Genomic DNA, 27774 nt, shown 5'->3' with positions numbered 1-27774 from the left:
CAGCCCAAGAAACTAAGAATCCAGCAAAACCCAACCAGCCAGGCCAGAACGGCTGCGAAAGGGACATGCGAGCTATGCCAGCCATGCCAGGATAACAGGCATTCGGGGCGGGTGGCAAGTGGCAAGTGGCATACGTCAGGCCGCCTGGCAAAGACCAAAGACACGAGCAGCCGCGGGTGGCAAGAGGGGCGAAAGGGGGGAGGGGAGGAAGGGGGCAAGGAGGCAGGACCGAATTCACGAGGAAACCATGTGGCTTTGCAGAGGCATTCGAAAGTGCGGCTGCACTTAGTCAAAGGCAAGCAGAAGTCCTTTTGCACAGGACGAAGAAGCATTTATGCAAAAAAAATGCATTTGCAATATGATTTAATGGTTTATGATTTATGCAAATATAATCCTTCAGAAATATAGTTGGGAATGCCATTAGTATTTTTAAGAACAGGGTTATGAGCCCTAGAATTTTTAAGTCACATTTTAAAAGTATAAGACCTTTCATTGTTTTATTTTTTTTTTATTAATTAAAAAAACTGTGTGAATAGAAGATTCAAAGTTATCTGAACATTTCAATAAATGGCCAAAAAATAGTGTTACATATTTTAACTACCACAGCCAGATTTAGAATACTATAATTATAAAATACAATATATTCATTAATATATTATTTAAATATTATAGGGGTAAACTAGTATATTGGAAAATCAAAAAGTTTACATTTTTCTCCATTTTGTTTGAACGGGTGACGTTTTCTTAAATCCTGAAAATCATGTAAATTTAGGAAATATATAGGGGAATTTATGTTTATTGATATGCACTTATATTATTTTATAAAGATATCAACAATTATATGTAGAACACATACGTATGTAAGTATTTTTAATTATAGTGATTTGAGTGTGATTCTTGCTTTCAGATACCGATTAAAGGTTATCTTCAGGTGAAAGTATCTTGGCTTTGCCCTACCACCTTGTTGCGGTCCTACCTTGAGTTCGTGGAAATTGAGGACGGTCTATTTTCGCTCCATCACTGTTTGCCAACTGGCGGCAATGGCGGCAATGGTGGCGAGATGGGATAAACGCCGCAAATAGTTAATTGTTTTCTTTGTGCGAAACACTGGCGTGGCATTTGGCCCCCCAATTAGCCGGAAGTGGTAATGGCCCCCCAGGTGCTGGCGATCGGTGCTTGGCCCCCTGCCGGTTGATCTACCTAATTGCAGGCAAACATTCGAATGTCCTTTAAGGACTCCAGCTTACGGTGCTCCCTGTGCGTGTGTGTGTGGTTAGTTGAGGGAATTTGAGCAGCGTCAAACGGACAAACAATAACTTCAATGTCGCAACAAATGACAATATTTACGCCAACAACACTGAACAGTCCCGCCCACAAGATATTAGCCCCCTTTCCTCATTCCCCTTTCTCCTCTTTTCCGCTTCTCTCCTCTTCCCCTTCCCACGTCGCCTTTTGAGTGGTTGCGGATGATGTCAGCGAGTGTGGCGCAGAGTGTGTGTGTGAGTGTGCCACACAGACACACAGTCGCATGTCCTCGCACACTCACACTCATGCATGTTCCTTCGCCGCCTTCTCTTCGCCTCCTCGCCTCTCTCCCTCCTTCTCTCTCTAGTTTTCTCACTCTTCTGTTTGGATTCCCTTTTCTTTCGCGTTTTTCCCCCATTTCATTCTGCGGCCATTGCGGTTGTTGTCGCACTGCGAGAAATTAAAAAAAAAAAAGAAAATAAGATGCAATATATTATTAGTCATTAAAAAATTAAAAAAAAAAAAAATTATTGTGTATCCATGGATTGTCTAAAAATTATATAATATATCGTTAATAACTTTAACAGTATGTCGAACAAATATATTATTCTTGAAAAAACTTTAAAATTTATTTTATTTATTTTTCAAGGTATTTATAATTTTCAAGTTATGCTTAAATTTTCTGGCACGTGCCAGTAATATTAACATCTATAATATCTAGATAAACTATATTACTAAATTATATACAACATTTTCATTTCATTTTTAAATTGTTAAGAATTTCTACAACATTCCTAACAACAATAAAAGAAACTATAAACTATAAGAGCTACAAGCTCCGCGCCAGAACTTTTATTTTGAGTTGGCCCTGCACACCGCCGTAAAGTATGCAACATATTCTGCCACAAAGTATCGAGTGTGTTGCACGGTGGTCCTGGTCGTTTCTCTTACTGTTTCTGCTGCTATCGCCGTGGCTTCTGCTGTTGGGTAAAATGTAAAAAGGCGCACATTTCATGAATGAACAATGACGACATTTTGACAGCGGCAACGTTTACCTTTCTCTATACCTTTCTCCATGCTCCTTCCTCCCTTCACTTTCTGCCACCTGCAACCATTCCTTGGCCAACATCGGGGTTCCCACAGGAACCACTATGCCATGCCATACCATACTTTATACCATACTATATGTCGGTGCAAAAGGGGCGGGCGTTAAGGTGGGCGTGGCAGTGCAGCGGTATCTGTCGTCCATCATGTTGTCAAGTGCAACTAAATTTCCTGTGCCTTTTGTTCGCACATTGATAAACACACACGTGATATACCCACATCAGTGGTGCCAGCAGTCAATTTGAAGCGAAGGACAGATGAACGCAAAGAAAACCGCCGGAAGCAAAAACAAACAGTCTAAAAACAGAACATTAAACTGAAAAAAAATGTGATTTCCATCCATTTGTATTGTGTGTATTTATTTTTTTAAATAATGAATCAATTGTATGGGCACTTCAATTATTTGTTTGTCGGCTTATTTAGTTTCTTATTTCTGGTAGGCAAATAAGTTTGATATTTTTGTGGCAAAGAGCAGTTACCAGCAGTAAAACAAGTCTAGAACAAGAAAGAAAGCTAAGTTCGGCGAATCGAAGCTTATATACACTTGCAGTCATTAAGTATGTCGAACAAAATACTTTAAGGCTAAACAACGTCGAAGCTATGACGATTTTTCTATTCATTTTTCATATATTCGACTATTGTTCATGTGACAGCTATATAATATAGTCGTCCGATTTGTATGAAACTTAATTCGAAATTCAAGAGCCATTAAAAAGTCTAAATTCCAAAAAGCATGATTGGCTGATAAAAAACATCGATGATATCATTTTATTTCCGTTTATTCTATATAGATTTTTCGATCTTTCCTGTGGCAGCTCAATGAGGTTGTCGGATCTTAATGAAATTTTTTTTTTTGGATTCAAAGGTTATTATAAAGCTCGATATCCAAATATCAGGCCCGAAACTTTGCTATGCCCTTCGGTGTTCAACTGCCCCCGTTAATCGATGGACACTGAAAGAGATATATAATATTTAATATATTAAAAAACATATCTGAAGGAGCTACTGGTTCGAAGGAATGCCACTTATAAATGTAGCGAGTTTTGGTCAATTTTCAGCAAACCCATTTTTTGGAAATTTCGAAAAAAATAACTAATGATGCAGTTCGTTAGGGAATTGAAATGCAAACGTTTAGAGGAATGCCACTTAAAAATCTGCTTAAAATTATAAAAGTTAGTTAGTTAAAAATGAGTGGCCACCTACTATTGCATTCTGTTCGCCTGGTACTTCTGACAGAAATAATAATACTCTGCAAGGGTATAAAAATAGCAAGGTGGCTGAACTGACCATAATATTTGCCTCAGATAAAATGTTCCCAAAAACTAAACATTCACAATACAAACTAACAGTTCTGGTCGCCTACAAGCAGCATTTTAACACAAACTATCACATTGTGTCAAGTTAATAGCCCACAAATTATCTCAATTATTTAACACATACCTTGTCCACCTTCCGAACAAAGAAAAACTTTTAGTTCAACTAAAATCAACTACAAATTTGTAATCTTCGCATAATCCTTAAACCCATACGTCGTTTAACCCATAATCACATTTATAATCGCTTACTTTAGCTAACTGCTGTTACCTTGTTATAAATACACTTTGTATGATAGTTCCTAAGACCAAATACTCGTACACATTGTAATCCCTTCCAATCAAGTTCGAAGTGCAGTGGAGCAGGAAAACTTTTCGTAACTTTTCGTAACTTTCCCGCTGGCCGATCTCAAACATATCCGGCTGGGACGAAAGGAAATTGAATATTTAATTTAATCGCTCTCGGTTATGGCAAACACTTTCAACTTGCACTTTCCGCTGCCACGGGGTGTGGCGACCCCCATAAACGTTGGGCCAACTGCAGCGAGTGTGTAATGTACACCTGTGCGTATACGTATTTTTTCTGTTTTCTGCTCTTTTTCTTTTGTTGCCCCCAGTCGAGTTGTGCACATTAGCATAACCTTACATTATTCAACTCTGCGTTTCCTCTGCACTCGCCGTTGATGTGAAGGAGGGGGAGGGGGAGGGGGAGGGGGAGGGGAGGGGAAATGGGGAAAAGGGGGGTGGTGGTGGCAGGACTTAGGGGAACTTGGGGACAATCGAAGGACGAAGGTTGGAGCCTGGCGAATTTGCATAAATTTTGGCTCATGAGACGCGCATGTTTAACGTCCTGCCTTATGCGACAACTTTTTATTTTTTATCCAGCCGATCATACCCTTAAATAAAGGAATCGTTTAAATATAAAACCATATTCTCTTGTAGGAGGAATAGTATTTATATTTTATACAACTATCTAGAAAATACAATATTTAAACGGTAATTTTATTGTTTCGAATAATATAATCTATATTTTTTCTAGCTGATAATTATTGAATTTGGAAAAATGTTGAATTATAGTAAGTAGATTAGTTTTATTAAGGAAACATACAAAAAATTAAACCAATTAATTACCAAAATTATCTAAGAATAGGTATTATTACCAATTGGACAATTTCCATTGATCCCCTGGCAATTTAAAGGGTATTTTTAGGCTCTGTTTCACCACACATTCGGCTGCTGCTGAAAATGCGTTGGCTGTGGGGGGGAAAGTCGACACAGGCAACACGAGCCCCATATTTAAGGGCTAATTATGCCATCGCCATCTCGAGCGCCATAATTACGCATAATATTGAAGTACACGTGCTGCGGTTAATTGACTTGAATTTCTCCGCGTTGCCTGCTCCATTCGCCGTTTTATTTTTTGGCAATGGCAATATTTTCGGTTTGGTCGGTATCGAAACGAAGGTTGCTCGCGACTGGCGTGCAACTGAATTTCCTGGCCGATTTCTTTTCGAGCGCCTTGAAATGGAGACAGGAAATGAAGAGCGGCGAGAAGCGATTTGCCAACGCACCTTTCTCGCTTGCAAATGGGTTAGATGCCGAAAGCCACCTGCCAACTGCCAACTGCCACCTGTCCACCCACTTGGCCACCACCACCACCACCACCAGCCACCCACCCACTGAAGCAGCAGCAACCTTGTGGAGCGAAAACCGCCTGAAACTTGCTCTTTTGCATTGCATTTGCACTTCGTGTTGAATGTTGCTGTGGCAACCGTCAACTGAAAACGACGAGCGTTAAAATGTGAGCCAAGCACGCGATTAAAGTCGGCCAGAGGGTTAAGAAGAAAAGGTGGAGGAGAAGGGGGGTTAAGTGGGGAGGGGGGAGGGTGAGGTGATAGAAGGCTGTGTGTTTTGGCCAGGAAATAGGCAGAAATCATCCAAATGTCACGAAACGAAACGAAACCAAATGCCTTACTTTGACTTGTGCCTTCCCTCTATTTACCCTCTTTCTTTCCCCCCCCTTTACCACTTCCCCCTCACTTCCCCGCCCCCTTCCCCTTTGCACAATTTCTCCACTTTCACCAGGCAAAGCCGTTGCTTGAGTGCAGTTGCACCGCCATTGGGGCAAAAGCCCAGCTGAGAACGAAATTGCCCCATCGAAGTAAAACTGCTGCAACTCCTTTTCAAAGTTGTCTTGGCACCGACCGAAAATGGAGCACTATGCGTTCACTGAGAACAAAACCGGTACAAAACTGTTCCTTTTGAATATGAATTGCTTAAATCATCTAACACTGGGGTTTGGAAATTATTTGTAGATCCATTAAATATTTTATCGTATGTAATATTTCCTTTAGAAGCACATTTCAGTTGAAATTGTATACTACAAAACAATCATTAAATACTTCCTATTGGATTTATTGAAATGGAAGATTTAATGATTTAATAACTGGCAAGAACCTCTTACTTTTTATTGTTTATTTTATTTGCTAAGAAATTAGATTTTCCAATTATTTTTAAGATACTTTTGAATACTTTATTTCGATAAATATAAATTAAAAACTGAATTAAATTTGGACCTAAAATGTATAAATCGCTTTATTTGTTTTAGAACTAGAGTTTTCCTTTGCAACTACTTAAGATATACAGATATATAATATATACATTTGTGAATGTGAAAATTAATCAAAGTGATAAATAATAGTATTTTCAGTGTGTCTGCTGCATTGTTCCTTTTGGGGTTAACTGCAATGCGCAGCAGCAGGCCAAAACGGTCAATGGAATCGCATATTATGCTGCACGGGATGGTTATGGCTTTCGATATATAGATATAGATAGGTATTGGGATTGGGATTGGTATGATCCAGTAACTGCTCCCCCTTGCATTCCAGGCCATCACACTTCCCACACATCCTGAGGCTAATAAAATCTCGAAAGTCACTGTATTGCTGCTAATGAGCGAGCGGCACACAGGCGCTGCAAAAAGTATACCGCCAATGCTTTTTAATGGGCCTCCAGGGGAAAGCAATCAAGGGATGTCAAAGAAGGAGTACTTTGTGGTATTCTTGGTAACCTTTAAACAAGGAACCAACTTCGGAGAAAGAAACCTTAATATGAATACAAAGAAAAAAATATAATGAAAAATAAGTAAGTCGAATTTAATTGTAGCTATTTAGACCACAAATATAGAGTTTTATTTTTAATTTACTAAAAAGTAAAAGTAATGCTTCCTGCTGAAGCATCTTTAAAATTATGTCAATTAAAATAGTGTTTCAAGTTTCGTGGTTCGCGGTTCGTGGTTCGCCAACGGAGTAAAGTATAAATTGTAATCCAGCTAAAGATAGTAATTGTGCTGTTAAAGTACGGCTTACGTTATGTCATTTACTACCTTTGAAAAGTATATTTATAACCGAAAAGACATTGTCGGGGGCTGGTTAACGAGGTCGGGCGGGATCGGTGAGGGCTTTTGGGGGGTTTTCGACGGGGGTTTCGGATGGGGCTTGCTTGTGTGTGATGGGGCTCGGTAATGCGTTCCGCGCGTGAACCGTTAGTTGACCACGCACACCAACAACGGAACACACGTGTGCAGGCAAAGGTAGCACTTATTTTTATATCTTCTTCCCTACACAAACACGTGCACACACACCATGCCACAACCGAACAATACATGTGTACTATATTTACTATATATACCATGTTCGTGTGTCGTAATTGGCGGCCCTGCATCGCGACGGACTAACTGATGACATCATGCGCCACCTTCCAGAGTTCCCAAGTGCCGAGCTTGTTTGTCCGGCGGCCAATGCTCCAAATTTCCAGTACATACGCAGTGACCAACGGCCGACGCTGACACACAATTTTATTTTATTACCTCTTGCTGGCCCAAACCAAATTAGCATGTAAGGCGCGCACACACACACAAGCGAATGTACATCAAAAATACATTCGAAACGCGGCAGTTTAAATTCCACGCGCCTAAAATCAGTGCTGCCAAGTAAAAGGTTTAAGTGGTGCCAATCTTTGCAAAGAGGAAGTTGACAGTGGCGCGCAATTTAAACTAAGATGGATAATTTGATTTAGGTGAAACAAATTCAATAGATTATTTGTATGTAGTTTTTAATTTCTTAAAGAAGTTCGATAAGCAATTTTAAGATATCTAGCTCGGACTTAAAATAAATAAATTCAAAAAGGAAGACTAGATTAGATAGGCTATGAATACAATAACTTTGCAAAATAAGCAAAGTATTTTTCCATATAAATAAATATCAAGTAGAATTGTTTAACTATGGAATGATTTATGGTCTCTGGTAAACCGGACACTCGTTCTCCTCCTGCTCCGCTATCAGCTTCTTGTGGTCGAAGCAATCCTCATCCTGTCGCTTATTCCAGCCAAGGCATCGCCGAACCGTGTAGAAGAGGATCACCAGGACGAGGGAGATCAGCGAGGAGGCAATGGGCACCACCAAGACGAGATCCAGTTGGGGCTGCTCCAACTTACTCGACTGCAGGAGCACAATGGGCATCGTCATGTTCAGCACACTTGTTTCGATGGAGAGAGTAAGGGCGTCGGTGGCCGATCGGCACAGGATTTTCGACAGTAAGTAGGTGGCCAGGTAACCGGCAAGAGGAAGACACAAGGCAGCCACAAAGACCTACAAAGAATAAGCAAGATTTTTTTGTACATTTTTTGAAAAACTATCATTACTTGATAATTGTTGCTTAAAATGGTGGTTTACAACCATAAGGATATATCTATTTTTTAAGGAGATTTTATTTAAATATCACAATATTTTTTTATTGTTTAAACAACATTCTTATGTTTACTGGCAATAACTATTCAATAAAATTAATTAAAAAGGTTTAGGGCAGCCACCAGAATGATGTTAACGTTGCTTAGTACATATTACCATTGTTGTTTGAATTCGAATTTTGTCGATAAGAATTAATAGAAAAAGGATGAAAGATGATGATAATCAAAGAATTAAATTTGATTCAATTTAACAATGGTTTTTAGTTTGTTAAATCATCAAAAATATAATTTTTTCTTGATCAGCGTTGTATATGAAAACTATTTTATGTGTTTGTTTGTGTTTGAACAAGTTGCTATAAATCGTCCTATTATTACCTTTTTCACAAAAAAACGGATTTGAATAAATAAATTGATTTATCTTAAGGTGTGAGCAAGAAGATGATATAAATAAATATATATGTAAAAACAGTTTACTGCAAGTCACTCACCTGCCATGTAAACTCCAGGAAGACGAACCAGTTGAGTCCGACGGTCAAGCCGACCAGGCACAAACTGAGGACCACGGAGAGTGGCTTCAGGAACCGAAAGATGAACCTCGTAGTCCTTGGGAGACAGAGTCGCAGCATGACGCCGATGGCCAAGCAGGCGACCAAAGCGGCTGCTCCTCCAGAAAGCTCGCCAAAAGGCACCTGCAGCTCGTCGTCCTCGTAGAGGAGCCTGCCCAGCACGAGGATCCAAAGAGGCAGAAAGGCCAGGGCCAGCAAACTATTAATAGTGGTGGTGGCCACCGAGAGATTGAGGTTTCCCTTGAGGAACACGGCACACACATTGGCCAATCCGCCGCTGGGCGCCAAGGCGGTGTAAAAGAGGGCCAGTTGCATGGGCCACGATCCCGGCCAAAGACCTCGGCCTAGGCCAAAGCCAAGAGCGGGCATCAGCACATACCTACTGACCACTCCAACCACTGGACCAACTGGCCGGCAGACAATTCCCGCCAGGCGATGCAGATCCAAAACAGTTCCCAAATTGAGGAACATCAGCAAAGCCAAAGCGGCGGAGACGTAGGTGGTGATGCGTTCATCCACCACCCGAGATCTCAGGATGGCAATCCTCAAAGGATCGGGATACAACTCGCTCTCTCCATTCGATTGCAGCTCCACTTCCAGGGAACTGTATCCGAAGCGCACTCCAGTCACATCCACCAATCCCCGCCAGCTGCCCAGAATATCAAAGTCCTCCTTTCTTATGGTTGCCAAGGATGAAGCCCTCTGCTCGTCCTTTGAGTAAACCAGGAACTGGAAATCCAGCGAAGGATCCTTGGGCATTACATTGTATATGTGCAACGACAGCTGTTGGCTTTCACCCTCCGATAGCTTGAGCTCCAATTGGCCATAATCCACCTGCCAGTTGCCAGCCAGATCACCGAACTCGGATTGAACTCCTTGTAGCAACGGAATTAAAATCACGATCACTGACACCCACTGCATCATTCGAGTTTTATAGGTGTTTACCATACTGCGGCGTATTTGAAACTGTCTTGAGCAGCGCAGCAAATCGGAGGAGTGAGCCGATCGCAAAGACCTTATCTGAACCATCGAGCAGACGGACCGGATTCCCCTTATCGAAGTCCACAGGTGCGAACTGAATGTGAATAATAATGGGCCGTAAATCAGAAAAGTTTGTAAGTGTAAAGGCCTAAAATAAACTTCTGTTTCTCCTCACAGAGCTTTAATTGGAACTTATTATCAGAAGTGGCGATAACACTTACTTCAGGGACCAAGAGTTCCCAATAGAAAACCCAAGAATGAGTAATATTAAATTGGAAAACTAAAATAAGCATTTTAAGAACAATAGGTTGAATTTATATGAACGAAATCATGAGTTTAATATACAAAGTTAAAACTAATAAAGAAACTAATTATTTAAATACAACTTAAAGAAATTTTCAAAGTTTTATTAAAAACATAATGAAACAATAGGAAATAAAATTATAGTAAATAATATAATTGCTACAAAATAAAGACTTAAAGTTCAATTCAAGAATGTCATTCAATGTGAAACAATAAATGAAATAAAATATAAAATAAAACGAAAAAACTACTGAAAATATACAATCAAAAAATAGAAAAAATTAAATTTTAAAAATTAAAATCTGAATTAATTTACGCGTGCGATAAATGGAAACAATTAAGTTGCACAGTAAAGTTTTCGACTTTAAATATACCTAATAGTAAATAAATATGAAAAATATTTGCAAATTAAATTATGCAGCGTTGTTCAAAATCATCACTTAGCATAAAGGTAATTTTAATAATAAACTATGTATTAGTAAGCTACAGTATGGCCTCATTTTGAAATCCCCTTGCCAATAGAGATCCGCCACCCGATGAGTCAAGGTATTTCCAATTCTTCTTGTTCTTCGCACTCTTTGTTTGTTGTCGATCATTGATTGCATTATATTGCACCTTTTGCCAAACGGAGTCTAAGCAACTTGTACCGAGTACATCGCTACTGATTACGACCAAATTAGAGCATTGCCATTGTTAGTTAGTAGAGCGTTTTAAACGGGGCCATAAATTGGTCTCTTTTGTTCTGTGGGCAATCGGAAGCCGCCCAGTCATAAAACAGCGCAGATTGGATTGTTTTCGTTTGTTTTTATTGTGATTCTTGTTTCGTTTTTAGTTGGTAAAAAAAAACCAAGTCATATACGATACGATTTAGCTTTAGACTACAGTATACATCATACATACATAATTATGTTTATTGCATTTACTTATATAATTGGCATTCCACACTCATTATACATATAAATATATATAAATGGATCATATATATGTTATACATATGCCGATAGTTTCGCATGTGTAGCGTCCCGTCCGCTTTGCCCCAACAATCATCGAATTGCAACTAACTATAAAAGGCAGGCAGGGGAATTAAGTCAAAATAAACACTTTCAGCTGGTTGTATTATTATTGTTTTCGATTATCGGGCAACTTATTAAATGCATGAACTTGTGGCAGACGTGCTGGCGTATCTTTATCTAGCTGGATCGGAGATTGGAGATAGGCCAGAAATGCTTAAATTAAATCAAGGTGGGGAAAGGCTAACCGGTTAATCAGTGTATTTAGTTGGCGATGGCAGCAGGACGACCATCCATCCCACCGCCCATCGCTCTTTCTCCTTCTGTGCCGTGCAGCTTTCTTCTTGCCCTATTCCTCTCCTTCTTTCCTCCTTTCTTTCTCTTTCACGATTTTCAATCGCTGCCACTTGCAGACTTGGCCTAGTTAATACTTAATGTGAAATACTCGCTCGAAATGAAACATTTTGCGTCTACAAAAATATCGATACACTCCAGGCGCAGGAAATTAATATATATATATAAATATATATGTATATGTATATTTAGCAAAACAAGGGGGGATTAGGCTTAATCATTATCAAATAACCATACTAATGCCGAGTTACACAAAAGTTAATTTAGTCGATCGAACCGAGTTACATACTTTTAGCGCTGATCTCGCAGCAGCAAAGAAATATTACAATTTATTGTACGGGGGTGGAATCAACGAGCAGCTTCTAGTTTCGGCATGTCTGCGATGTACGGAGCTCTAACGACAGTGGGCCAAATAAATCCTGTTCAACAGACACGCCCACTAACGCTGGCATACACACACAACAAAAAAAAACACACACATTTAGACAGATACATCACGCAAAACTGAAGATTTTCAACTTATACAAACTAGCCAAAACAAAATTATACAATTGATCATCCTATTTCTCGGGGGCCCAATCGACTCCACTTTTTCGCAGTAGTCCTCGCACTCCTTCTCACCAGTCTCCTCCTCCTCCTCCACGTTCTCCTTCTCCTCATCCTCGCCGCTTCTAGTGACTGATCTTCTGCAGCTTCTGCAGCACCTTGAGGCCCTGCTCCTGGTACTCCTGCTGTGACATCCAGAAGCCGTCGCGGTCCTTCGTCACCTCCGCCAGCACAGCGCCGCCGATGAAGACCATGTCCTTGCGCCGCGGCGGATCCTCAATACGTATTTTGAATTTCTGTAAAATTGCACAAAAGAAACATTAGAAAATGGAAACCGCTTTAATTTCTTTGATTTGTTGACCAAAAAACCTTCCAAAATTAAAAACTCTATTTTAATCAAAAGTTTGACCTTGTACGTATACTTAGATTATTTGCAAAAAAGATATTATCTAAAATGGTCGAATCAAATTGAACACAACTACTGTTATAAAATAGAAATGTTTTGGTTAATCTCTTTTATCTAAAAGCCTTGTAACATCCTTTTTAACCAAGAGCCCTTTTAAATCAATTATCTTAGATAAAGTAACAGGCAAAGATATTTTCTAAGATTTTCCAGCATGCCTCCAAATGATATAAATTGATATAAGTTCACCAGAAACATATTCCTCAGAGTTTATATATACAAGTATCACCTAATAAGATATAACCCCCCATATTTTGTCAGCTTACCGCCAGCTTTTCCGTATCGTTCTTGAGTACCCGCTCCAAGTAGAGCTGTTTGATCTCCCTTTCCAGCCGGCTGGGCAGACCCGGATACATGGTGGAGCCGCCGGAGAGGACTATGTGCTTGTAGAGCTCGGGCCGAATGTCGATGTCTGCCGCCTGGATTGTGTTGAAGGCCAGTTCCGCGATGCCGGGGCCCTCGACGTTGATTAAATGCGGCTGGAAGAGGGCCTCGGGCGCCTCGAATCGTTCACCGCCCACCTTGATTACCCGTCCATCGGGCAGTGTGTAGGACTCCACCAGCACCGTCGTCTCCAGGGCCAACCGCTGCTCCATCTCGATGTCGTAGCCGATGTAGCAGAGCTTCTCCTTCATGATGCGCACCGTTTCGAAGTCAGCGGAATGATTGAAAGCATAGCCACGCAGTAGCAGTAACTATTGAATCAAGAAATCGAGATCTGAGTAACAGAACACTGCAATGTAATACGTTTTCGGGACATACCTTTATCAAGTAGCGGGTGATGTCCCGGCCAGCGATGTCCAGTCTCCGCGTCAGATGGGGCAAGGCAAACTCCTCGTAGACAGGACATATATGCGTTACACCATCGCCCGAATCGATCACCACGCCCGATATCAGACCCTGGGCATATAGCGTCAGCACAGCCTGGATGGCAATGTATGTGGAATCGAAGCCGTACTTCTCGAACATCACCTTAACGGAAGAAACAATAAATCATTGTTAAGTATTTATTATAATTAAGTAAGCTCTTAAAAATCTAAATCCTTATAGAGATCAGTGACATTTAATACTTTCTTTGCCAGCAGATGCAATCTTTAATTTCCAATTTTATCATATTTAATAGTGCACTCACCTCGATCATTTTCTCGCGGTTCTTTGTGGGATTCATGGGTGGCTCTGTCAGCAGGATCTTTGTGTTCTTGGGATCGATGTCCATTTTCTTTGGGCCGAACGTGTAGTCCCACACGTGGCACATGTCGTCCCAGTTGCGCACCACGCCGTTCTCCATCGGATAGGAGACCTCCAGCAGAGACCGCAACTGCGATGCCTCGTCGCCGACCATTAGATCCTGTAAATTCGTTCGTCAGAGGACGCAGCGTTAGTCTCCATGGCTTGGCAATGCGTAAACCATTGGGGTTTTGGGTTGGATTTTGGATGGGCTCAGGTTTGGGTTTGGATTTGGAGTTGGATTTGGATTCGGATTTGGTTATGGTTTCATATAAATTCGGTTTCAGGCAGGCTTTGCGTTTTAGTGGCTGGGATGGTAAGCGTTAGTCTGGGCGGACATTCACAGGGGGCTTTGGCACAATAAAAGCGATCACGGTACAAGGACGAAACTAGACTAGGCTAAACAATCAACGATTAACAAGAGACAACAATAAGCGAGTTAGCCCAGGAGTCTCCTGGCTGGGATTACACCCCAAACATGGACAAACACAGACGTGCAAAACAAACTGGGGAGTAAACTAGGCTTAAGCAAAAACAGTTTATCATGCAGTCGAGAAAATGATCGGGTTCTTCTTAAGGTAATCAACAATAAAAGCAACAAACAATTGAATTAGGTAGCCTTAACTTATGTACAACAAAACAATTGGGTGAGCTGGTTAAAAAATCGTTTCTTTTTCGGGGGAAAACAAAGGAATACAAGTTAAATAACAAAAATTATATATTTACGAAAGTCGTTGTCGTTAAATTAAATATATTCGATTAGATTTGATTTCTTTTTTTTTGGCACGCCTCGGATTGATCGGATTTAATCGATATTAAAGGTTTTTTTGCTTGTGTATTTAGAATAATTATAGATGGTGGCCAAAAGGAAGCAACAATATTGTTGGGCAGGGCCGGAAAATAGTTGGGAAAATATTCAAGGCAAACAACTAGTGGAAATGTGAACAGTTAACAGTTAATTAGTTAATCCTAAGTGCGTAGCTTCAACTAGAATTATTCAAGAAAATTTCGAAATATGTTGTCAAGCGAGTTGTTTTATGTTTTCGTATCATGTAAATCGTACACAGAGAGAAAAATATACCAAAATCATTGTGCTATATTCCCTTCAATTTTAATAGAAACCTTTCATATAAAAGTCCCACCGAAATGATCTTTTTTCACAATTCGTTGATTGTAATTCGCAAATAGAAAGTTGCTGTAATTTAAATATGTAAATTATATTTTACCCTATTAGATTACATACCGTTAATAAAATCAAAATTAAAGCGAACAAAAACAAAAACAAAACAGGTATCTGATGGTTATTTCATTCTATTATTATGTAAGCTGATCCTACAGAAATTATATTTTGGTATACTTTTTCTCTGCCTGTAGAAATTTGTATTATTTAACCTTTGCCGAATGAGGTTCGATTTTTGTGTTGCTTGGTGATTAGAATTCTTAGTGGTAGTTTGGTTTTTTAAACTATACAAACTTGACTTACATCGACATGTAAATCCTGCAAAATATTTGTTTTTAAAAAAATATGTAAAAAAAAAGAACAGAAAAATGTATAAGAATATTAAAAAGAACAGAAAGATTATAAATTTTAAAATATGTTTTTTTGGTTTCGTTTGTTGTTGCTATTCAAGATGTGTCTTTTTCATGGGTTTGTTGGTAATTTTCTGTCTAAACTAAAGTAACTGCTAGAAAGGATCTATATAGAAGGAGATAAATGTGTGTTTCTTTTCGGGAAAATTGGTGATGCACTAAAAAAGCTTAAAAGCCTCGTGGTCCGGCCTCCATATCCATCAATTTCTAATCTTATCCTAAGCCTGGGCTGAAATAGGATATCCCCGGAACGGCGTTATATTCAAGTACCATAATACACATAGTACGCATATATAATATTATAATATGAGAGACCCACACACCGAGACCAATGCAACTCAAGCAAAAATGCAATGTTGGGAGAAGAGTTCCAGTGATGAAATCAAGATGGATAATGAAATGATATGTGAGTGTGAATGGGATAAATCGAAAAGAAATCATAGGTTTAAGTAGATATGCCACACTAATAGACAGAATAGAAAACAGAGCAGTTTGACTCAAAAATCAGATGGGGTGGGGGTGAAAAATATGGCGGGTGATTGGTGGATAGTGATCTTCTATGCGCTAAATGTTTATCTTGCCGTTTAACTAGTCATGGATAAGTTACATCGAAAAAATGATATTGTATGTGGTTATGTATTTGATGGCCTGTGCAAAATTCAATATGTGTAGTGTGTGGTTGTATTATCTTTTTATGTACTTTATTGAGTTTGAATTGGTAAATTGGTAAGTACGATGGAACATACCTTCACTTCGATGTCGCCGATTTTGTTCACCGCCCGGATCATGGGTCGTCCCACCATCGAGGGGAAAATGAAGGTTGGGAAATTGCTGCCGGCATATCCGCACTTGACGAACTGCAATATAAAGAGTGTTTAATATTTGTTAAGATTGTAAGTAAAGCCAGAATGTCATTATTATCTACGAATTATTACACATTATGTATTATATGAAGAAATAATACTTAGTGGGAATCATATTTCAATTTGATTCAATATTATAATTTTGGATCCAAAGGTTTTTTTTAGCTTTTAAATATTTAGATACACAGAATGGAAATATTAAATATGAATATTCATATACATGTATTACTGTCCAAACTTTGTAAGGCACTATCTTGTGCTGGTAAGGAAAGCGTTGATCAGACGTTGTTATACAGAGAAGAAAACTATGTTCAAATAAAATGTTAAAACAGGAATTGTTTATTTATTCTCTTGAGTATTTCAAATTTAAAAATTTTAAATAACCAATATCGTCTCTTTCAATGTAGTAAAAGTTCCTATTCTATCCTATTTTTCTATGTAAATTAAATTTTGACAATATTGTTGAAGTTTATCATGGAATCCCTCCCGTTAGATCTTCTTTTCTCAGTGTAGCATTTCTTTGCTCTTTAGCTGCTTTGGTTTATCGAACTCTTATCGAAATCGAGGCGTAATCACAAAACAAAAATTCTCCGGCTTCCCGATAAGAACTGAATGTTGGAAATAGCCGTATAGTCGCTGCTTTTGTTGTTGTTGTTGTTCTTGTGCCGCAAAAGGTGTAAGTGTGTGTACGTGTGAGTGTGAGTGAGTAACCGCTGCTGAGTAATCGCCGATCGCTTATGTTCCAGTGACTAAAGCCAAGCGCGATGAGCAAGAAGAAGCGCACCCGTAATTGCAACTGCCACAACTGCTTCACTAAATCGCAACGTCAACGCCCGCTGCGCGGCAAGCAGTTTAGAACCAAGCGCTGCTTAACCTACAAGAAATGAAATGAAAGAAGCGCAGCAGCAACGAACAACAACAACACGGCTTTGGCTTTGGAAATGTGTGTCACACACAGAGTAGGTGCAGGTGTGTAGTTGTGTGGGTGATTGTGGGTGGTACGGGTGAGTGGGAGAGCGGGGACCCCCGTTATATCTTACCCCAGTGCCGTTATCACAGACGATGACATTGCGACCCTTACTGTCCATGTTTTAAGGACTCTGACTGGAGCTGGAAAACCACTGCTACTGCTGCTGCTGCTGCTCTACTGCTGTTATTGTGTTGTGTTGCCTCTCCACTTCCACTGATGACGCGACTTGGTTGCCTTTGTGGGTGTTGGTTTCTTTTTTTCGGTTCCGGCGCCTCTCCTTGATAAAAACAACAACAGATACTTTAGACTGACTGAGATTGGCGGGGGGGGTGGAGCGATCGCGTTTCCTGCTCGCTGGCTCAGCCGTTCATTAAAAACTACAGTTGAATGATTTTTTTGGTCGCCCGGAGAGCGACTGCACATCACACACTTTCCACTTCTCCTCGTACACACACGCACACATGGACACCCGCCGCGCACTCATACACTTGCATACACGCGGGCGGGAGCATTTGTTTTCCTCTCTTCGCCGCTCTCCCTTACGTTTTATCGCCGCTCCGTTTAGTTGATAACGTATTTAACTGCCAATTTGTGTTGATAATTTCCTATGGCCAAATGAATTGTCGTTGACGACCAGAAAAAACTAATAATTTACTTATTTTGGGCGGTAAAAAACTCGCTCTTTGCCAGTGTGACCGCGGAAGTGTTAGAAAAAATGCCCATATTTATATGGACGCGAATGGTGGTGGATGCATTTGCTAGATTTAGATGCTGTCCTCACTAGGCTAGTTGTGATTCGGAACTCGGATACGTATGGAAGGTGTCTTAGCTAGCTAAAGCATTTCGTATGGTTTTTTATTTAAGTTTTATTTTAAAGGAGCAGCCGAAATATATTAGTTAAAAAACATAAATTGTGTTTTTAATATCACCCAGACCTTGAGCCGGCAAAACACCAAATATTCAGTTTTATTTTAAAAAGATTGTTGAATAAGCCAAACAACTTCATTACTTCAACTATGTTTTTTCTAAAGTAAAAATTAATTTAAAAAAAACTCGTTTGAGCACAAAGAAAATATGTCAACAAAATATAAATTCTGATTTTAACAACTAATTTTTTTCAATTTTAAAAGTCACAAAATATTTCCTTAAAAATGTTTAAAGTATTTTATTCATTTTGTTGTGCTTTGTTTTATATTTTAGTTCCCCACTTATTAAGATTTCTAAACAACGAGTTTAATGGTATTCTTGGTTTTGCAAAATAAAAAAAAACTGGAACATATTTATATTATAGCATTTTAGTTAGGCAAAATTTAACAACAATAAACATTTTTACACAAGTCTGTGTTGGAGTATTCCGATGCGAGCTGCACGTCCTGCGGGACCGGTACCATCAGGTTGGAGTCAATGAACTTTGTTTGGGCTAACTCTATTATTCTTTGCTGACATCTGACGACGAACGATATCTCTAAACCAGATATCCTGTCTGTGTATTTCGCCAATGGGGCCTGTCGAGGGTTAAAAGATCAGGTATTGCTACAATGTGGGAATATTGGGGGACTTACCACTTCAATTCCATCGGGAAGAGAGGGCCAAAACCATTGATAAATTCATTTGAGTCGTTGAAGAAAACAATAATGTGTGCGTTTGTGTGATACCAATAAAATTCTAAGGGAAATTTGTATTTTTTGAAATTTTGTTTGGTTTTCTTTTTTTTTTTGGAAATTTTGATCTCACCTGTGCTTCACTTTTAATTTTGAACTTTATTTTTCCGAAAAGGGAGTTGTGCTCCGGTTGAGCTCCGGTAGCAAACTGAATGTTTTCCGGATCGGGCTGGGCTATATGCTTTTGACAGCTCCGTTTGTTCGATGAAATTAAGTTCAGAGATAGTTTGATCCCAAAAAAACAAGGAATCGACAGCCATAAAATGGAAATTTTGCTGCTGATTTATTTTATTCCGTTTATATAGTATGTATATGTATGTATAATTTAATAATATAATAAACGTTACTCATTTGTTATCTTTATAATTGCTTTAAGAGGCGAAATGTCTTATATATGTATGTACCATCAGTGGCGGATCCAGAGACGATTCTTGGGGGGGAAAATTGAACTTATTCTTCGATTTGGGGTTCAAACTTATTATTGCGAGAGAAATACAGTACAAATTATAAAACAAAAATTATCCATCCCAATTTTTTGGTAAACAAAGTGGTTATATTTGAAAAGTCAACCATAGCAAACAAGTAAAATTTTCAGGTTCTGTGGTTCCAAGGGGGGAAATTTCCCTAATTTCCCCCCCCGTGGATCCGCCACTGGTACCATGCAGCCGTCCCGTTCCCGCACTTTTGATTCTGCTTTTTTATCCTGGGTATTATGTGTTATGTTGAACGTTTTAATGCTTTTCAATAGTTCCCATAAGTACTTTGGTATGGCCTTGATGTATTATCAAAATCTACACATCTCCCTCTATTGTTCTATTCATTTATTTATTTTTACTATGTGCCGGGAAGTTTTCCTATGCCTCATGCAGTAGTTACTTTCATTATCGAGGGAGCTAAGCAAATGTACCGTTAGTTATACATAATGTAGAGTTATCATAAATCCTTAGCTTAATACTTTACCATGGCCTTTGCTTTTGATACACTCGGAATAAAAATCGCCCTAAATATCAGAAGTATAATCGAAGGAGCCACACTCCAGAAAACTTTAAGGAATGCCCTAATTTAGTAGCTATATGTTTTGTGGAAAATGACTGAGGTCGTACTCAAAAATATGGCATACTTTAACTAGGTTTAAAAACTGCATTCTGACATTATAATTCTTTGTGCCATTTTCAAATGGTAATTAAAGATATATAAGGGTTTCGTAAAGAAACTTTTTTTTTAGATTGAATGAAATGCTAGCAAAAAAAAGGGAATGTGAAAGTTATTAAAAATTCATTTTGTTTGTTAAACTCAGTGTTTTCAAAAGCAGAGAAATACAAATGACGATTTTCTAAGATCCAAGCCGATTAGTTTTCCAAGTGTATACAATTAACTTTTGGTGTTGTCGTTTATCAGTTTCATACTCTTGACTATTGCAATTAAATTTGATTCAAGGGGACTCCCCATTTCACTCGGTACTAACTAAATATGCATTTGCGGTATAACAGTATCAACAATTTTACCATATAGAGAACAAAAATATCAAAACTTAAACGTCGTTTATCTTCATTCTTCTTCAATAATTATATAGTTGTGTTTGCGGATTTAAAAAAAAACGCGATATATATATATAAATGTATATTTCTCATTTAGTTGAGTAAATTGTTGTCTGATTTTTTTTTTTCTCATATTTTTTATAAAAGCTAAGTTCCCTCCTAGACTGCCGCTCATTCTTGATTTGTTTCTTTTAGCTACGATTTAAATAATTTGGTATTGTTACGATACGTGCATAGATCACTAAAAACTAATTGTTTTCCAATGTCAACTCGGTATATAATATATATATATATATTTCTGTATGCATATTTAGATTAGAGTTTAATGCAATTATTGGTGGTTGAAGAAGCAAAGTACAGCGTAAATATTCTGGGGACGTGGAAAAGTGTGATCTGGATGAAGGCATTTCTTGCGTGTGTATATATTTTGATTTGATATCGATATTGGGAAAGCTGATATATATATATATATATATATATATATTAAGGGTTTTTGGAACAGGTGTAGGCGGAAATTGAGAAATTGATTGCCATCATTATCATTGAATTGATCTGAAACGCCGAAACTCATCCGTTTCCGATGTGTTACATGCCTTATACTTACTTAAATACATCTCTTTTTTCGCCTAATCTCTTTTCAATTAGCTTTTAAGTCAAGGGAAATTAGTTGTGTGTGTGTGTGTGTGTGTCTGTGTATTCGCATTCAACAAAAATCGTCTTGCTTAAATAATGAATTTTTTAGTTCAATTTACACGCAGGAATATATTATACGTTAGTATGTTTACATAGTAATTAATTAGTTAAATATTTCATTTGCTATTTAAATGGTAAACGATCCGATCCTCTCTCTCTTTCTCTTTCTCTCTATGTTTGCATGTGTCTGTGTGTCAGTGTTGTTTAAAATGCATTAACGATAATGTAATCGATCGTATTCATCAATCGATTAATTAGCTAGACTTGATCCTCAAACAACGCTTCTCTTTTTGCTTATTTTTCGTAAGCCAAGCAACTGATAAAACGCAAGTAGTTATACACACACAGTCGTACACGTACATGTTAAATGTAACATATTAAGTCGAAAGTTAGATTATGCAACAATTATACATATATATTTATATATATTAAAAAAAAAATAAACTCTGGTTTCGCTTTCAATGTTTAATTCGTATAAGGAACATTTATGGACTATTGCGGCACATATTGCAAATGGTTTCGAAATTGTTTGTTGGTTTTTGTTTTCTATGCAAGATTACATTACTAGAATTCAAGGATTACGATTATTACACAAATGATTTTGTTCATTTCGAATTTCATTACACTTTCTGGGTTACATCTCGGCCCTATGCCTCGATATTACTATATAATCATATGTATACATATATGTACGCTTCTTTTTGGCGCTGCTAAATGTTTGGAACAGATTAGCGCTGGATTTTTACCCGCCTCATCTTCATTTCGGTAAGTGTTTCCTGCTTCAACGGGGGGGTTTTCTCCTTCTATCGGTTTTTTGTTCATTTTCCATATTTAAAAATTTTCCATTTCAGTTTATACATTACAACTTAGGCTAGGTTATGGGTTACGGGTTAGTTTTCTTTCTGCTCTTGAGAAGGGGAATTTTCATTGGGGGGCCGCCGGCGCGCCAAAGTATGCCACACATAATTCTAATATCCAATGTGCGCGCGCCTGCGTAAAAACAAATCTCTGCTACGTTCGGAGGCTCTGGGCCATGGACCTGAACATGGACATGGGCATTGGCATGGAGCTGGTGCTGGTGCGGGATCACTCGCGAAATGCACGGGGAGTTATGCCAAGTACTTAGAATTAGAGTTGGTTTTTAGTATTTAAGTTGTTGCTCTGCCACATTAAGCTTAATTAAGGTTTCCGTTCGGTTGGTGTTCTTTGTGTTGCCGCCGCTCCGTTCCGCTCCACCGCTGGGCCGCCGTCCTCCAGCCCCGCCAGACTCCTCCGCACTCGCATCCTCGTTCTCGTGCTCGTCGGTGCTCGCGGTGAAGCGCTTACCCGTGGCCAGCCCCATTGTTGCCGCCCTGCTGACTGTGCTGCGCCGCCTGGTGGTGCGGATCCTCGCTGGGCGTGGGCGGCTGGTCCCGGCGCGGCGGCATCCGTTCGTTGACGGCATCAAGGCCCTTGGCCTCCGCGAACGAGGTAATCTTGTGGTTGGGCGAGAAGCCCTGCATGGCGTTCTTCAGCGACTGCTTGCCGCCGGAGAGGGCGCCGAGGGGCAGGGCGCCCGTGGGCGTCAGCCCCTTCAGCTGCAGCACCGACTCGGACTCCTCGCGCAGCACGGAGAAGACGCGCGCCATCTTGCCGATAGCGCGGATCTTGTTGCGGATCACCTCCTTGCGCAGCGCCGCCTCGTCGTCCGAGAGCGGCTCCTCGCTCTCCTCGGTCATGAGCTCGTCGTCGGAGCAGATGTTCAGCACGTTCACCAGCATCTCGGTGACCTTCTCGCCGACGAAGGGCAGCGACCAGGTGAACACGTCCATGAAGTTCGGCAGCCAGTAGGGGTGCGGCGAGCAGTTGAACTGCCGGATGTTCATCACGTTGTTCTCGTACTTCAGCACCGCCGCCTTGTTGTTGTACACGTCGAGATAGTTGGGCGCCGAGAAGATGGTGATCAGCGAGGGGAAGCCGGTGGTCTGGCTCTTGCGGTACATGCGGTAGCCGGCGTCCTGCGCCTCGTGCGCCCGGATGATCGACAGCAGGTTGTTGTTCTGCAGGAAGTCGCAGCAGGCGGCGTAGCTGTAGAAGTACGAGCAGCCGCGCACGGAGTTGTGCGTGTAGAAGTCCGAGTTCTTCTCGTTCCCGAAGTCCTCCAGCGGGTCCGACCACAGCAGGTCGCACATGGGGCCGAAGGCGGGCGGCTCCTTGAAGCGGTCGAGCCGCCGTATGTCCTCCAGCTCGTGGATCTCCGGCGACAGGCCGCCGTGCACGCAGAGGAACTGCTGGTTCATCAGCGCCGCCAGCGGCAGGCAGTCGAACGCGTCCATGCAGGCGTCGTACACGCGCTCCGAGTACTTGATCTTGCACTCCTGCTTGAAGGTGAAGTACTCGGTCAGGTGCCGGCACTCGTGGTTGCCGCGCAGCAGGAACAGCGTCTGCGGATAGGTGATCTTCAGCGACCACAGATACAGCACGCACTCGATGCTGAAGTAGCCCCGATCGACGTAGTCGCCCAGGAACAGATACTTGGTGCTGGCCGGCGATCCACCCACCTCGAACAGCTTCATCAGGTCGTAGAACTGGCCGTGGATGTCGCCGCACACCGTCACCGGCGCCTCGATGTCGATCATCGTTTTCTCCTGCCGCAGCAGGGCGGCTCCGTCCTGGATGATCTTCAGGGCGGGCGCCTCCTCGATCCGACCTTCCAGGATGAAGTGCTGCTTGAGCAACTCGTGGTTCGGCTTCCCGGTCCGCTGGTCGAACACCTCGGCCAGCGTCAGCTTGTGGCTGGGCGGAAAGGGAACGCTGTCCACCACCCGCTCCTTGGTGTTCACAGCCGTGTGGCCGCCGTGCAGCAGCTTTCCAGTGCTCGCCGCTCCCGTTCCAGTGGTGGGACTGCTGTCGCTGTTGTTGCCCGCTGCAGCGGTACTGCTGCCATTGTTGTTGTTGTTATTGTTGTTGCTGTTGCTGGAGGTGGTACTATTGGCATCTGTGGCTTCCGCCGACGCAGCGGTGTTGGCACCGCCAGCGGTACGGGCACTTGTTGCCGTCTGGCCAACAACACTGCTCTGGCTATTCGAGGACATGATGATGGTCGTCTGGTCGCCTGGTGGCTTCTATTCCGGAATTCGGGATTCAGGAAACGGACTGCTCCTTTCCCGCTCCCACTTCCACTTCCACTCAGCCGCTCGCTCTCGCCTCTCGCTCTCTCTCGGCTCAGTTCAGTTTCCACTGCCCACACACCACACACACTCACTCACACTTTCGCACTTTCCCTGACTGCGCTGCTGTTGTTGTTGTTGGTGGTGCCTGGTGAGCCGCTTTATCGCCTTCCAGCTTTGGATTCGCTTCTGCTGGCTTTTGAAAAACGCTGACTCCGCTGCTTTCCCTGTGGCGCTGGCCGTTTTTCTTAAGTTCAGCTTTTACTTAACAACTAACATAGTCACGATGTCTCAGTTATTTGCTAGTTTTTCGCTACGGCCCTGCAGACGTCGTAATTTCTCTCTTTCGCTACGTTTTTTCTCGTTTTAATGGAATTTTCAGCAGTGTGACCGTAGCTAGGAGCTAAAGTTTACCACAGGAGGCTGGAATGCGTTCAGTGGAATGATAACGGGGACTCAAACCTAAAAGTGTGCAAAAACATTGAAATCTAAAATATATGTAAGCTTTATAAATTGTATATATTTGTTGGATTTAAATAAAATTTTCTTTCCATTTATATTTTAGCACTTCATCTTAAAACAATACCAAAATTGCAGGTCTTGAAGACACACAAAAAAAAGTTTACCATACGGTACTTAACTTTGATAAGCACTCGGCGCCAAAATTAAAAATGTTTGGTTTCAAAAATGTATGCTAATTAAAATTACCCTTGCATGACATTTTATATTAATTTGTTACGTATTTTAACTAAATATTTTTTAGTAAGCTGTGCTGATAAATACTTCTTTAAGTCATATAATATTCTTTTTATTAATTTGTACAATTTAAACTAAGCTTACTGAAAAACGAAACTTAATTTGATAAATGATAAATACGATTACTCTCAATAAGTCAATATACCAATTTAATATATGCCAAAAAATCATCGAAATAGTTTAAACAAGTAAAAATATTTATAATCAATAACGGCCAGCTTGAACCAAAACTTTCCTAGTCATGGGAAAATTATAAATATTAAAGCAGTTCGTTTGAACTCTTTTAAAAACCTTCAACCACACTGCAGTGGAGCCAATTTCAAACACTTCACAGACAAATTACTATTGGGAGCCTTTAAAACGATGCCCTTGAATTAAATCCTGAAATTCCCCAGCGTCGAAAAGGACTTGTAGTGACTTAAACGAACTTTTAGAGGAAATAATAAATGTGCGCGCATTTTATTCTCAGGATAGGTACTTGTATATTTTTTTAATGTTTTTGTATTGTTTTTTTTTTTGTTGTTTTTGTTTTTTGCTTGTTTTCTCATTTTTGTTAATATTAATTATGTTAATAACATTGATAATCATTTTGTTTTGTTTGGTTTTCTTCATTTTGTTTTGCATTCACTTAAGGTTAAAACTTGTTGTCTGCATTTTGTTGTTGCCTTCTTTTATTCTCCATCCTCTACTTCTCCATTATCTGTATCTTGTAAATTAATTTGTTATTCCTTGGATTGCATACAATTTTTGTCACAACGGCGCAATAATTATGTAATTTTTGCCAGCCAGCTGCCCTTGCAATACAGTTATAAATTTTTTTATTCATTAACTTTTGTTTTGTTTCTTTTCGGTTTAATAATAAAATTGAAAATTTTTAAGAGATTTATCTAGATGTGATGTTTTCTTGTTGTTAATTTGTTATGTTGCATTTTTAATATTATTTATTTTGTTTTTGTTTCATTCATTTGTTTTTAATATAAGTATATAAACTTTTTGCTTCGACAAAGTTTTTCCAACTTATATTTATCATACATGTTATATATAAATAAATGTTTAAATATATATAAAATATGCATTTAAATTGATTTATCCAAAAGGTAAAGTTTTAATTCTTTTTTGGTTTTTCTTCATTTGGTTTTTCTTGTTTTTTTGTTTTTCTTTGTCCTTTCTTTTTGGTTTATAATATATATTAAATTGTTTTCTTTTTCGTGTAAAGTTTTAAAGCATTCGAGGGCAGGAAGTAGATGTTGAAAAATACATGTATCAAAAAAATTAAGGTAACGTATATAATTACATACATACATACATGAAAAGATTTTCAGTTGCATTTGCAATGTAGATGAGTGAAAACGAAAAACAAGAAATCTTCCCATTTTCTTTTATTCTCGTTTAATTTAATAAGTATATATACGTTTATAAAAAAAAAACAATTGGTTAACAAAATGGCTTACCTAAAACGACTTAAGTATTTGATTGTACTTAGTAGTTCAAGCTAATCGACAAACTAACAGTCCAACAAAATTTCAAATCAAACGTAAATGTTTAATATGCGTTTTTGGAATTATTTTTAACCGGCTCTTTTTGATTAAACTTTCGGTACGAGTTCGCTAAAATTAATTTGCTGTAGTATTCTTTTTGAAAGGTTTAAAATCACATACGAAAGTGTCTAAATGTTACCACAATACAGTTTGCATTCAAAAATCCGATTGTTAAGTGACAAAGGACTAAAATATTTTTTTACAGCATACTATTGACAATTTTTAAAGTGGCTTGACATCCTACCAAAAGTGAAATTCAAAACTGGCCTGATTTTTTTTTTTTTTTTGAGTTTGTGGTTTGCTGTAACTGGTAACTTGGTTTTTTTAAAGTTATATTCGCTTCTTCTTCTCTTCTATTTCGTATTCATATATGGTGTAGTAGAAAATGTACCGTTAAAAAGTGTTGTTATATTACCGTTTGGATTTGGTTTGGTTTCGCATTTTTGCTGGGTTCTTAGGTCACTGAATAGACAGAGAGAGATAGATAAAGAGAGAGACCGGATAGAAAGGGTCAAGGTCGAAGTTGGAGTCAAGAGCTTTTGAGTGCGAGATAGACAGTAGAAAAAAGAGAGATAGAGATAGAAAAAGGAGAGCGAAGAGCAGGACGACAGGAGAATGGAGAGGGTAGAGCGAGAGGGTCAATATTATAATTTTGTTTCGCATTTGTTTAGTTCTTAGGCTTCGTGTATATAGTATAAAAGTATTTTATATATTATTTGCTTAGTCGTAATATGTTAAATATTTTGGTTTTGGGTTTCTTCTCATATAAGTGTATATTAATTTAATTTTACTTTGGTTTTTGAGTTTGTTTTTTATTTTAGAAGAGCGCGCTAATTTGTAATTTAGGTTTTTATTTGGTTTTTTTTTTGTTTTGTATTGTGGGAACGTGGGAGGAGAAAAGTATTCAGTTATATGCTATACATATGTATATGGGTTGCGGTAATTTGTTAAAAATTTCTCATTTACTTTAAAAATAATAGTAAGAGCTTGTTTGCTGTAATCCTTTAATGGTTGTAATTATTGTTTATAATATTTGTATTATTCGTATTCTTGGTTTTTCATTGAATCGAAATGCATAAACGTCTTGTAAATTGTTGTGTCTGTGTGTGAAACGCTTAACTTTAGATCGGTTTATATTGTATATGGATATATATATA

At 39.4% G+C, this 27774-nt stretch overlaps 3 protein-coding genes across 5 annotated transcripts; all 3 read right to left on the bottom strand.

Moving 5' to 3' along the window:
- Positions 1-7754: 7754 nt before the first annotated feature.
- LOC108098146 (P3 protein) lies at positions 7755-9924 on the bottom strand. Its single transcript, XM_017200872.1, has 2 exons — positions 8898-9924; positions 7755-8311 (listed from the first exon to the last, which is right to left on the bottom strand). The coding sequence occupies exons 1-2, from the start codon at positions 9921-9923 to the stop codon at positions 7955-7957; spliced, it is 1383 nt and encodes a 460-aa protein (XP_017056361.1). The 5' UTR covers position 9924; the 3' UTR covers positions 7755-7954.
- Positions 9925-11043: 1119 nt separating this feature from the next.
- Positions 11044-17987, bottom strand: LOC108098087 (actin-related protein 2). Of its 3 annotated transcripts, XM_017200791.1 has the most exons (8): positions 17826-17987; positions 17353-17559; positions 16196-16306; positions 15343-15357; positions 13765-13980; positions 13395-13604; positions 12899-13327; positions 11044-12465 (listed from the first exon to the last, which is right to left on the bottom strand). In XM_017200791.1, exons 2-8 carry the CDS (start codon positions 17398-17400, stop codon positions 12295-12297), a joined length of 1200 nt encoding a protein of 399 aa, XP_017056280.1. In that variant the 5' UTR covers positions 17401-17559; positions 17826-17987; the 3' UTR covers positions 11044-12294. The 3 variants fall into 3 exon arrangements, with proteins under 3 accessions (XP_017056280.1, XP_017056281.1, XP_043065492.1); XM_017200792.1 differs by lacking the exon at positions 15343-15357; XM_043209557.1 differs by lacking the exon at positions 17826-17987 and having other exon boundaries at positions 17353-17771.
- A 574-nt stretch (positions 17988-18561) lies between these two features.
- Positions 18562-24365, bottom strand: LOC108097912 (serine/threonine-protein phosphatase 2B catalytic subunit 2). The gene is made up of 3 exons (XM_043209544.1): positions 19017-24365; positions 18845-18947; positions 18562-18787 (listed from the first exon to the last, which is right to left on the bottom strand). The coding sequence occupies exon 1, from the start codon at positions 24246-24248 to the stop codon at positions 22497-22499; it is 1752 nt and encodes a 583-aa protein (XP_043065479.1). The 5' UTR covers positions 24249-24365; the 3' UTR covers positions 18562-18787; positions 18845-18947; positions 19017-22496.
- Between the last annotated feature and the right edge of the window lie 3409 nt (positions 24366-27774).

The sequence above is a fragment of the Drosophila ficusphila genome, unplaced genomic scaffold, assembly GCF_018152265.1.
Source record: "Drosophila ficusphila isolate 14025-0441.05 unplaced genomic scaffold, ASM1815226v1 contig_197, whole genome shotgun sequence".
Taxonomy (NCBI): Eukaryota; Metazoa; Arthropoda; class Insecta; order Diptera; family Drosophilidae; genus Drosophila; species Drosophila ficusphila.
Note: the sequence above shows the minus strand (reverse complement) of the source record. Positions and strands in the feature narration are given on the sequence as shown.